Source organism: Macadamia integrifolia, chromosome 8 (genome assembly GCF_013358625.1).
Source record: "Macadamia integrifolia cultivar HAES 741 chromosome 8, SCU_Mint_v3, whole genome shotgun sequence".
NCBI classification, from domain to species: Eukaryota; Viridiplantae; Streptophyta; class Magnoliopsida; order Proteales; family Proteaceae; genus Macadamia; species Macadamia integrifolia.
Window position 1 is genome coordinate 30,058,084 of NC_056564.1, and position 13,455 is coordinate 30,071,538.

The 13,455-nt window shown below is 43.7% G+C and overlaps 1 protein-coding gene across 1 annotated transcript in view; it reads right to left on the reverse strand.

The window, feature by feature from the left end:
- Positions 1 to 13,455, reverse strand: part of LOC122087247 (chaperone protein dnaJ C76, chloroplastic) — a 51,254-nt gene that overhangs the window by 6,153 nt on the left and 31,646 nt on the right. Inside the window, exons 6-7 of the mRNA XM_042656308.1 lie at positions 9,178 to 9,231; positions 276 to 314 (exon numbers count right to left, since the gene is read on the reverse strand). Coding sequence (XP_042512242.1) covers positions 276 to 314; positions 9,178 to 9,231 — 93 coding nt within the window. The remainder of the gene's footprint in view (positions 1 to 275; positions 315 to 9,177; positions 9,232 to 13,455) is intronic.

Sequence of the window (13,455 nt, forward strand, 5' to 3'; positions counted from 1 at the left end):
CCTGAAGCTCTGTGACGAGGCATGGCTTTTGACCATACAGTGGCAGAAAACTAACATAACGACTCTGCATCATCAATAAGACTCATCAATGAACAAAAATTTTGAGAGGATTTTATAACAGAACAACTTGAACAGATGAATAATGTTGGGGAGAGAAGTATAAAATAAAAAAGAAACAATTTTTCTGCATGTTCCATAGCACCCCAAAAAAAAAAAAAAAATGAAAACATTAGCTTGGTGTAGGTATAGCTGAAGCCTAAAACAAGAATCCTTACCAAGACTTTAGATTGTCGCTTCTCCCACCTAGTGCTTGCCTGCAACATTACGAATGGTATTAGAAATAATAAGTCAATGCTAAAAGCAGAAACTGTTTCATCCACACAATAAAGTGTAAAACAATGTGTGATATGTTACTTATTTCATTTTCCTGTTTTGTTTAGTCATAAAATAAAGGGAAAAAGGACTCTGTCTGGGAGTGTGGCGCCTGCGCCCAGACACAAGATGGGGGGAAATGACAGCCCCGCCCCCAATGAAAGGTGGAAATCCTGTCCCGGTTGATGCTTTTGTGTACACTCCCATTGGCCCTAATGCTGGCTCAGGGGCCATGCTCCTGGACAGAAAACTCTCCCACTAAAATAAATAAGGTAACATAAACATTACCATGTGGAGCAAGCCCTATCTTTTAATCAATGAAGCTGTAAATTTTTCAAACAAAGTTTGGGTGTAAGCAGTTTCCTGCTCAAATTTTTTGCTCAAATCACAAAAAGTGTCAAAATTATCCCACCCCCTACTCTGAAGTGATGGCGATATCTAGACAACTGAAAATGAGCATGAATGCTAAACAAATCTTTCAGGTAATTGCTTCTTCTGGCCAGCCTTTTGTATTGTGTGTGAATGTGTATATGTTTTAGACGAGGATCAATCATAGATATTGTGATGATCTTTCTATCAGTGGCAGAGGCAACCTGAAATGTATTCTGGTGGCTTTGTTTACATCTTTCCAGTCCACAGTAATTCTCAGCCAGGATCACTGTTTTCCGTTGAAAGGATTTTCCCTTCCACCCTTTTTCTCAAACTCCGTGGAACTGTGCAAGTGGTTCCAGATTGGATATTTTACCAATAGGGTTCATATAGATTACAAAATGGAAAATTGAATATTTATGCAAAATAGCCTCTTCTGCGAAGCAGGAGGTAATGCTGCATACATTTGCCACTCCCAGACCTTGTAGTAGCGGGAGCCACGTGCACTGGGATGCTCTTTTTTATGCAAAATAGTAGATGCAGTTTAAAGGTACAACTTGTGTTAAACAAACAACTGAACTCAGCAGTCCTTGCAGGTTCAAAACAAACAATTCAAATGTTTTGTAATTTGTGAATAAATCTTTTACCTCCATACTCCAATTAACATAAAACAAATCACTAGGTAAAATTTAAATTATCAAATTTTCTCATCCCATCCCTCCTCTTCCTCTCCCTCTCCGATGCCGTAATCCTTCTCCTATACCCTCCCCCTCTCCGGTGACCCCAGCCGCCTGCAACCTTCCCTTCCCCCCCCTCCCCCCCCCGCGAAAATTCCCCTCCTCCTGACCATTTGCTCCCTAATCAGAGAACCTGGACCTCTGTAGTAACTTCCCCCTCTTCCCCTGCTGTCCCCCCTCCTTCGCTTCCCTCCTCAGCTGGCCATTCTCTTTATTTTCAACCCCAGGCTACCCTCAACTCTGCCCCTGTCGGTCTCTGTCCGCCTGGGCTTCTGGAACCAGAGATCCAGAAATGGAAGTACTGTATTGTTGGTAACTTCTTGGGCAGCCGTTCGCTACTGTGAAGTCTTCTCTCGCAACTCAATGGAAACCAATCTGCTCTCTTTCAACGTTCATGTTCGATAATGGTACATTTATCTTCAACTTTGACTCCGAAGCTGATAAGGTTATAGCTTTAGATGGTGGCCCCTGGTATGTGGGAAAGAAACTGATCTTTCTCAGACAACTGGGATGAATTTAAATCTTTCAACAGAACTGAACCTTCATCGATTCCATTGTGGGTTACTTTCCCAAATCTACCTCTTCACTTTTGGTGCGTCAAAGGATTAAGTATCGTAAGCTCTCTTATTGGAAAGCCACTATACTCTGATAAAAGAACCAAAGCTATGGATCGGTTGTCGTTTGCAAGGGTTTGTATTGAAGTCCAAGCTGGTGATGACCTCCCTTCGTCGATTACCATCATTGACAGTGAAGGCCACTCATTCAGACAAACAGTTCACTACGACTAGATCCCCCTGCTTGTTCCCTCTGCAAGTGCTTCGGTCATCGGACATCTCATTGTACCAAATCCATTGCAGCAGTGAGTCAGTCTCCTCAAAATGACCAACGAATCTCAACCCTGTCTGATCCTAGCTGTGAGCCTCCTCCAGACGATGGTTTTCAAGATCATCTCTCCAAGATAAGCCGGAAATACAAAAAAAAATAATAACAATTCTCAGATTTCCGGTCTCTCTACAGGTCAGAATCCGGCTAAAATTCAAAACCTTCAGACCTCTGGTCCACTGGAGAAGACTCTGCCCGATGGTCAAAACCAATTCTCGATCCTCGAGTCGATTGATGAGCATGCCATGGTTCCTGATGTTTCACGAAATAGATCGCTGCCTTTACCGTCTACTGAGATTACTCAGCCAGTTCTTCCCTTTTCTGGCTCTCTACAAAGCCTGCCTGGTCTGACGCATCCTCTGAATCCATCAATCCTCTCAAACCTTAACTCACTTCCTCCCCTGCTTCCTCTTCCAACCCTCTCTTCTGTACCTTCGATAACTTCCTCTTGTAGCCCTAACTCTCTTTCTCCCCTTTTAAATCATCAGATATCTGACCAATTAAACCTGTCTCCTTCTAGACCAATCCAACTATGAACCGCCTTTCATCCCTTTGAACCAATTCCTCTCTATAGACCTTCTAAACAAATTCTCAAAATTCCCTTCTGATCACCCGCTTTTCCCTGGCAACCTATACAACCCAACCCATCTGATCAAACAACCCATTCCTTCTATCCACCAACCAGACCCATCTAGCCCTTCTCCTTCTAACACGACTGACCCGGCTATCCCTTTGCCCCTGCCCAATGCTGCGACTTCTGCTCCTGGGAGACTTCCACTCCCAGAGCTGCTTCCTTCGGCTCCCTTGCTTCTGGTTTGCACTCTCCGGACATCAGTTTGCCGGCGACCTCGTTTTCAGTGGCCTCTTCAACAACAGCGACCTCCCCTGGCCTCCCTGTCGACTCGTCCCTTCATTCCAGCGGTCCTCTTCAAGCTTTGGCAGATTACTATACTTCATCGACAACTCTTTCAGCTCCTCAGCCGACCTTGGAAGGTCCTTCAGTTCCCTCCTCCAGCAATGAAGACCCCGGTGCACCACTGCTACCCTCTGCAAATGATTTTTCTTCCGGTGACATTCTGGATGCCATCCCTGCCTCTGCATCCACACCGGAAGAGGCTCCTGCTCTCTGCAACACAGAAACTCTCAAGGATATGCTCGCTTGTCAGGACATTGACAACATCTCTGACCAACATAAGAACTCAGGCTCATGCTCCGAAAGGCCTCTGAAGACTTCCCCTTCTGCTGAAGCCGATCTATGCTATACTGGAACCACAATTGAAAGCACCTCAAGACGCATCCTTGACAGGTACGCTGATTGAGATCCCTGATGATTCCATTTTGTCTACTACCCTGATAACCAACCCCAGTCCTACCCCTGCCATATCCACCACCAAAAAACATAAGAAAAAACCCCCCTCCTCTAAATCCTCTACCATATCCCACTCCTCCACTGCCTCCCCTGTTATAGGTTACAGCCGTAGACACCCCCCCAACCCCATCCCTCCCATTCCTAAAACTCCTCGTGGCTCCTCAAAGCGTCCGTTGCCCCCCCTAGATCCCAATGATTCCATGGACAATCTGGAATGTCCGTGGGCTCAATTCCCTGGCAAAACAAGCTGAAATCAGATTACTTATTCGCTCCTCCAAATCCAATCTTTGTTGTCTTCTTGAAACTTGGGTTCAAGAGAACAATGCCCGTCGAGGTGCCTTGTCTATTGCCCCCCATTGGTCTTTTGAGTCTAATATTTTCATAGCCCACGTGGTAGAATTTCGATCCTCTGGGACCCCTCTTTCTTATCCATCAACTGTCTCTTTGCCTTTGCGCAAATCATGCACATCTCCATCTCCCACCACTCCGCTCCCTTCATTTGTGTGATCTCTGTGGTCTATGCCCAAAATAGGCCTCCCCTCCGACTCCCTCTATCGGATGACCTCTCCCTTGCTCCCTTCTCTAACTCCATCCCTTGGGGTATAGCTGGAGATTTTAATGTCACCCGCTTTAGCCATGAAAAATCTGGAGGTAATCCTATTGATACTCAAGCTGTTGATTCTTTTAATGATTGCATTGATAACCTCAACTTGACTAACCTTAGAAAGTCTGGACTCAAGCTAACTTAGCATAATAGGAGATCTGGGGTTCATCGGGTGGCTTGCAAACTTGATAGGGTCCTTATTAATGAAAGCTGGCTTGATTCCTTCCCTTCATCCCATGCCTGTTTTGGCCAACCTGGTGTTTCTGATCATAGCCCCATCTCTATTCATGTTCTCCCCTCCAGATCTTTCGGTCCCAAACCTTTAAAATTCTTTGACATGTGGACTTCCCATTCTAGTTTCCAAGCCTTAATCCTCAATGCTTGGAATACCCCCACCCCCTGTTCCCTTTCTCCTCTCCTGCATTTTGGTAGAAAGCTTAAGAATGCTAAAGCCTCCCTCAAGCTTTGAAACTCCTCCATCTTTGGGAACATTTCCTCCAGGATCTTGGAAAGCAGAGAAAAACTCCACTCCATCCAAGCCAGACTCCAATTGGACCTTCTTAACCCTGTCCTGGCTGAGAATGAAAAATCTGTTGCCTCGGAGTTGTCCTTGCTTCTAGATCAAGAAGAATCCTTTCTCCGTGAAAAAGCCCGCATCAAATAGCTTGACCTAGGAGACTCCAACTCGGCCTACTTCCATCGGTCTCTCAAAGCTAGGAACAATGCTAATACCATTCTTATGCAGGGTTTAAAGTATCTCTGATACCGATACGATACCCTCCGATGCGTATCTTAAATTTAGCCAACCGATACGATACATGAAATTTTTAAAATCCTTTCATATCGATATATATCCTATGATACATACCGATATGAACCGATACGATACGATACGTGCCGATACTCTATGAAAAATATAAAATCGAGGTGAAATGTAAGTTTCGGTATGTATCGGTGAGTATCGGTATGTATCAATCAGTACGTATCGGTGAGTATCCGTATATATCAATCGATACGATCAGTGAGTATCAGTATGTATCGATCTGTACGTATCGATGAGTATTGGTATGCATCGATACAGTGCACTACGGTTATATAATGGCCAAGATAGGTAATTTTAAAAAAAAAACATGATTTTTTGAGGGGTTTTTGTTCCAAAATTGCTCTCAGCCATATTTCTCTTTAACTAAAGTGAAAATCAAGGTTAGGAACAAGGATTTTACATTTATGGTACAACTACAAACCTTGAATTCTTAGTGCAATACTCTCAATTTAATGTTTATGCAAAGGTGTTTTAAAAAGTGTTCCCTATCCATTTATGTGCGTATCTTTAGCGTATCTCTGATATGATACGATACCCTCCGATACGTATCTTAATTTTGGCCGACCGATATAGTGACCAATACCAATACTTTAACCCTTGTTCCTATGCTTATCTCTTCTTCTGGGATTGATCTCTATTCTCCTAATCTCATCAAGGTTGAAGTTGTCTCTCACTTTCAGAGACTCTTTAACCCCACTTCCATTCCTCCTCCCACCATCCCCCCCAATCTCCTTAATAAATCTGTTCCGGTTGATCTTATCCCCTTCCTTTAATCTATCCCCAGTGAGGAAGAAATTCTCTTGTTGGCCCGGATGGTTTAAGCATGGGATTCTTCTTTTTGCTTGTTGGAACACCATCTGCAATGACCTCATCCCGGCGATTTGTAGCTTTTTCTTCAATCCTATTCAAATTGCTGGGATTAACCACACCTTCCTCTGCCTCATCCCCAAAAAGGAAGGTGTTGTTGCAATGAATGACTTTAGGCCTATCTCCCTCTGTAACCTCCTCTATAAATTCATTGCAAAAATCCTAACAAATAGGATCCAAAAAGTTATTGACTCTCTTGTTAGTCCTGACCAATCAACCTTTATTGCTGGTAGAAGTATTGTGGACAACATTATCCTTTGCCATGAGATTGTTCGCGGCTTTGACCGTAAGTCCCACTCCCCGGCTCCGCTTCTCAAGATTGACATTCACAAAGCTTTTGATACTATTAGTTGGGACTTCATTACCAATGTGTTGCTCGAGATGGCGACCCCCTGTTTTATCCACTGGATTCGTGTTTGCATATCCTCCCCTAAGTTCTCCATCCTAGTGAATGGTAGTCCGGCTGGCCATTTCCCTTCTGGGAGAGGGATTCGTCAAGGTTGCCCTCTCTCCCCTCTTCCTTGCCTTAGAAGTCTTTTCCCGTTCAATTCAATCTTCTACTGACATCCATCTCATTTCCCCTATTCCCAAATGTAATTATCTCCACTCCCACCTGGCTTTCGCGGATGATATTATGATCTTTTCCAAGGTGGATTCCCTCTCCATCTCAACCATTATGTCCACCCTTCACTCCTTTGAGACTCTCTCGGGCCTCAAAATTAATCTTCTCAAATCCAACATCTTCCTCTTTGGAGTCTCCCCTGAGACTATAGATTCTCTCTGTGATGTCTCGGGTATCCCTTTGGGCACGTTGCCTGTCAAATACCTGGGTCTTCCTCTTATTACTTCTAGGCTCACTGCTCACCACTGCACTCCCCTTCTTTATCTCGTTAGGAAGAAGCTCCAGCTCTGGAAAGGCAAACTCCTTTCTTACGCTGGCTGCCTCACTCTGATTCGTTCGGTCCTCCAATCCATGTATTTGTATTGGTCTGGTACATTTGTTTTTCCAGCATCGGTGATCAAGTCATATGAAGGTCTTTTGTGCTCCTTCCTCTGGAAATGCTCGGGCACCTCCAAATTTCTTAGACCCTTCAGTTGGAAGAAGGTTTGCCTTCCTAAATCTGAAGGTGGGTTAGGGTTTAGGAGAATCTAATATGCCAATTCAGTTGGAATCCTATAGCGTATCTGGAAAATTATGACCAAGCACAAAAGTATCTGGGTCGATTGGATCCTTATTGGTCTACTTAAGCACCACTCTCTTTGGACTGCCTCTCCTACCTCGGACCCATCCTAGATCTAGTGAAATATTCTGGAGCACAGACCCATGGCTTTGACTGCCATTTCTTACTCCGTTGGAAATGGTCATTCCAATTCCCTTTGAAAGGACCCTTGGCACCCTTCAAGCATTTTATCTCAAATCCTTACTCTTAGAGTAATCTACTCTTCGGGTCTTCCAACTAATGCCAAAGTCTCCCTTATCCTTTCTCCCATGGAATGGTCTCCCCCCCTCTTCCCCCCATCTCTCTGATCTTTGGTCCTCCCTTCCCCCTACTCCCCCTGGACACCGAGGAAGGGAAGACAAATGCATGTAGCTCCCCTCCTCCGATGGGATCTTCTCCTTTGCCTCTGCTTGGACCCATGTTCGTACTCCCTCCCCTCCGGTTCCCTGGCACAACATGGTTTGGTTCAAAGGGCATATTCCCAGACATAGCTTCACCTTATGGAGATGTATGTCCAATTGCCTCCCCACCCAATCCTTCCTCATTCATCATCTCATCCCTGTCAACCCCTCTTGTTGCCTTTGCCCTTTGGGTACTGAAGATATCCCTCATCTTTTCTTCTCTTGCCCTTTCTCCTCCCTTGTTTGGAAGAAGGTCTTATCCAACTGTTAGCCTTCCCACAGGACTATTTCTCCCTTGATCGAGAATCGATGTGGGTCCCGAATACGACTTTCTTGGGTTCCTCCATTTGTGATATGATTGGAAAATTGGCTTTTTGTGCTACTATCAATCATCTTTGGATGGAGCGCAACATCCATAGATGGACCCCCAAATCTCGTTCTCAGGACCAGATTTGGAAAGCTATCTGCTTTGATATCACTTCTAAAGCTCAAGCCCTTCTTAACCGTCACCCCAAGCCGGTCCCTATCTCCCAAAAAAACTCCCTCATCATTAACTCCTAGAATCTTCAGGTTGATCTCTTTCAGACCCCTTGATAGTGTTAGTCTTTCCCCCACCCCCCATTTCCCCTCTATATAGTTGGTGCCTCCCCCCCGCCGGGTCGGGCTTGTCTTTACATTAGATTGTTTTGTATTTCTTGTTCCCCCTGGGTTGGCTTCTCCTTGTTGGCTTAAGCCTTTCCCTCCCCCATTTTCCCTTGGATATTCTTTATCTCCTTGGTAATGAATTATTTATTCATCCAAAAAAAAAAAAAAAAACATAAAACAAATGGGACCTTAATGAAGCTACAGTACATCAACAACTTTGGTTAATACACATCAATTTCAAAATGGTCCAATACATGTATAACATATTTTTTCCCTCCTAATTTTTGCAAAATTTTTGCAAGAGAAGGGTCAAAAACAACCAATTCATTACACCTTGATATGATCAAAACTGTCACATGGGAAAAATTCAGATCAGAGAGGCTTTTTTCCTTTTCTGGGGACATTCACTTGAAAGGCATGTTTGAATAGTTTACACTGGGTTTCTTTGTTTTGACATCTTAGAAGAACAGGATATTTTCAGTTACAAGTGAGTAATAGCACTAGATCACGGATGAAAGATGCATTTAATTTAAGAATGAAGCATTGATAAGATTGATTGAAAAGGAGGGAAAAAGAAAACCATTCAATTCTTTTTCCATATTCCCTAAAATTAATATGTTTATACCCTAACCAATCATATCATACGCAGGAAAGGTATTTTTGCATATCGCAGTAATTACACTTACCCTCCCCATGTATTTACATAAATACCCCTGGATATTTTTTTCCCACCATGTGCTTTGATCAGGTGAGCTATGATATGTAGTCACTGCTCTTTAAGAATCTTTAGTGAACTGACTTGTTATTTAAACAAAATATTCTTTATATTACATGAAGAAATTAAAATAACATTCTAGGTAAGGAAATGAAGAAATATAATTGCTTCACCATTCTGAAAACATCAAGTGAAGCAGATCCCATTCCCGAAAGCATTAGAGCAACCTGTCATATTAAACCAACATTGTAAGTCCCATTTTTGAAAGAATATAATAGGATAGATAGCTGCTCCTACTCAAACAGAATAAAAACAAAATGTTCCTGGGAAGCTTAGACCTGTTTAAAGCCCTATTTCAAGGTTGTGGACTCAAATGGTGTGTACACAGGTAATAATACAAGAAAATAACCAGAGGTAGTTGAGAAAAACTCAACCACTCACCATTCACTAAGTGAAAGTGTGAGGGACTGATCCTCCAAGAAAGGATTGGGTTGAAGTAGTGAACCCGTGAAAACAACTTTGTTAATGGTTTGACTGTGAGCCTTATGAAAACACCTGGGTGAGTTGTAAAACCGTGAAAACGTGTAAGGTTTTATTGGAACCACTGGAAGACCACCACCTGCATCGGGAATGACTTCGAATGATTCCGTATACTCCCCCACACCCTCTACGTGACTTGTGTTTCGTATAAGTCCACAGAGACGGGCTCGTATGTCTCAAACCGCGAAATAATCCATCTTGACAAAAGAGGATCCAACCAAACAGGCCCTAGTGATGGACTACTATATAAGTGCAAATGAGGATTCATTTTCCTCATTTCTCACTTGTACAATCGTGGGAGAGGGAAAAAGGAGGAGAGAAAGGAAGGGAAGGGAGGAGAAGAGGAAAGGGAAGGAGTTTGGAGCTCACCTTGGTGCCGGCTGCCCGCTTAGTTGCCGGAATCCTTACTGGAAGAAAGCGCCACCTCTCCTTCCACTCTCTCTTCGAGCTAGGGTAAAGTGAGTATGGATTTGAATCTTAACCTCCACACCTCCCCAAGCTCGGGGAGTGCGTATTTCACCTCCCCGGTGTAATTGTCGAGCTTAAATCAAGTCCGGTTAGCTCCGACAACAAAATGGATTAATTGACCATCTAGGTTTTCGGTTCTTTTAGCTTACGATGATGCTAGGAACACCCCCTACAAATTCCACAAAACAAATCCCTGCAATCGGACCCGTGTCGGAAAGCCCTAAATCCGCGGGCACACTTCTGTGTGTCCACTGGAAACACTTGGGTCTGAATCCGGTGGGCTGTTTCCAGTGGGGATACAGCTCTTATGAGCTCTCTGTTTGCACCACCGGATTCACATTTGATGAATCTGGTGACTTGTACTCTCCAGGTTGGACAGTGTCTGACTTCTTTTGGGGTAACCCCTGTGGGCCCCTTTCAATGTTCCCGACACGTATTGAAGTTTGGTTACCTTTGTGCCTAGGACAGAGATGCGCACGTACCCCGAGGCTGGTAGTGAGTTGAACAACCGGCTTACACACTTGGAACCAAATTGACATAACACAACTAAGGTGATGGATGGTTGATTTTTGTTTTCAGATTGTTTAATTATTGTAGAACTGCTCGCATGTGTAGGATTTTCATATGATTATTTAAATTTCTTAAATGATTATGATGTTCTATAACATATTATATTATTGCATAATATGTTGTGATGGAATTGATATGAAATGTATGTTATGTGATGAAATCCGGTGTAGCTGAGGAGGTTCCGGTACCGTGATTGCTGTATGATTATTGCATTATTATATTGTGAGACAGAATCCGGTGTGGCCGAGGTGGTTCCGGTACCGTGATTGCCACATGTCTGCTGCATTCATGCATTGATTATGTGCATTAGATTAGATGTAGTCGCGGATTACACTTTGTGGCCGATGGTATCCCGGTATCGTGTACTCCAGGACTGCATTTGGAAATGGATACGCTTCGTGGCCGATGGTAATCCCGGCGTTGCGTAGTCCATACTCAATTGCTTTGTATGCTAGAATAGGTATATAGTCGTGGGTTACACCTTATGGCCGATGGTATCCCGATATCGTGTACCCTGGGACTATACTTGGAAATGGACCCACTTTGTGGCCGATGGTAATCCCGGTGTTGCATGGTCCATACTAACTGTATCATTATAAAAGGCATGTAGGATATTGTGGTTAAGTGACATTCCTCAAGCTACGTCCCCTCGCCAACAGGGGATAAGGTGTTGGATAACCCAATGGTGGTATGTTCGATGAACCTTTTCGGAATGTCACCCTCGATACAATGTGATTGTTGTCGAAGGCGGGAACTAGTTCAGCGTGGCCGATGGTGATCCCGGAGCCGTGACTTCCAGGAGGGGGTTATTAAAGATTTGCTGAGTGACTGACGGACGTATCTCGGGACCGACAGGCTCCTAAGCACCGCTAGGACTTGTATCGTTGTGTAGTCGATGTGCGAGTTCCGAGACCAGGGATACAGCCTAATGTGCCATAGTAGCATTTACCAAACTTAGTTGTATTATTAGGTGGTGTAATAATCAAATGAATTGCATCATTCGCATCATAGACTATGTGTTTAATTCCTATATTCATGTCATTATGGAATATTATATATGTGAATGCTTGTGCTTGGTTGTGCATAAACCCCACCCCTCACTGAGCAAGTTGGAAGCTCACCCCACATATATGCCCCTTTTTAGATGATGAGGCAGGTACAATAGCGCCGTTGGGTGGTGATTGGACCTCGGCGGGACCTGACTATAGCATAGGTGACTAGTAGATGCCAAAAGTCGAAGAGCATGATTAGGATTGTGCCTGTGACAATTGTGCATACGTGGCACCATGAGATGCACGGAATATTTTTAACATTCTAATACTGACGTGGTGATTTTATATTTTTGGACTTATTATGTATGTCTTGAATTGTTGTAATGGAATAACTTGGTTATATTTATATAATATCACTAAATGTTCCCCATTTTAAATTATGATTCCGCTATTATACTCTGATTCCGCTGCTATTGGTTAGGTTCATGTTGTGAGATTATGTATGTTAAGGTATTGCTATCAGAGATCCTGGTAGGTTTGTAAGATGGGTACGCGTTTTACACCACTGGTATTCCTAATGATAAGTTGGATTTACTGGAATTGGGGTGTGACAGCTTGGTATCAGAGTGCGATGCTCTGCCTTAACTCACAATCTTACTCGAACCTTGATTGGGGTTTAGGATTTAAATAAAAATCTCAAAGACAAAAAATAATAGAAATACACAAATAGGAGATAATTATAAGTGTTAAATCCTATTCATTATATATAAAGAGAACTAGGTACATAACCTTACACCAATTTTTCTCAAAATAAATAACAGAAAGAGGGAAATCCTAACTAGCCTAACTCCTAGGAATTCAAATAACAAAAGCAAATGATAGGAAATAAAATGCAAATAAAAGCTAGGACATCAAAACTACAACAAAGCTAGTTGTGCCGAAAAGCATAAAATGGGAAATCCTAAGATTACAGTGGCAATATAAGCCACTGTTGCTGCTGGTCTTGCTGTTGATTCTGCCCTCGGCCTTGAGCTTGGTTCTTACCCTGTGCTCCCGGCCTTGGCACTGGAATGGTAAGGTGGAAGACCATTGCCTGCATTTGTGCCTCAAGGGAGGCCACCCAGTTGTCCAGAAGGCAATAGCTCATGTCCATACTCTCTATCCGATTATCGTCCTCCTCAGTAGATCAGTGGTGGTATCTAGGAGGGCCATCACATCGTTGAGTCCATAGGGCCTCGAACCTCTAGAGCCCCTAGAGTAGGCAACAAAAGTCCCCATAGTCTAAGGTAAGTGGTGGAGCACCACCAGCAGGAAACACGTGGAGGGGCAATAGGATCAGCACCTCTATGACCCTCCTGATCACCATCGTGACCACCCCAATCACCACCTCCCGGTTGGTTCTCTACCTCCATTGGCTATTCCCCCTCAACCTCATCCTTAATGACCTCATCCATGTTTAGCTTTATCTTCTTCAGAGAGTCTTGGTTGAAGTCCAAGATATCAGTCCCCAAGCTTTCCTCACCCTCCAAGACCTCAGTCAGGATCCATCCGTAGCTCCCTCAGCCTTTGTCACCATGGTCCACATCAATAGATAAGGGAGGCGAACCTGCAGCCCTATATAAAACACAGTAAGTGACATAAGCATATCGAATGGACACCTCGTCAAAATGGCCGTTGGTGGGGAGGACATTTAGCTGAATGACTCTGCACACAACCTTCGGCGTAGCCCGATAAATAGTAGTCAAGTGCCATCTAGAAGCCTCCCTGGTGAGCATGTTGTCCATCTTTACCTGGACATCAAAGTTCTAGAACTCATAGGACGGAGTCCTAAGAGGACAATAGGCCAGCTCTCCCTCATTGGAGATCATCAGTATGTGGGCC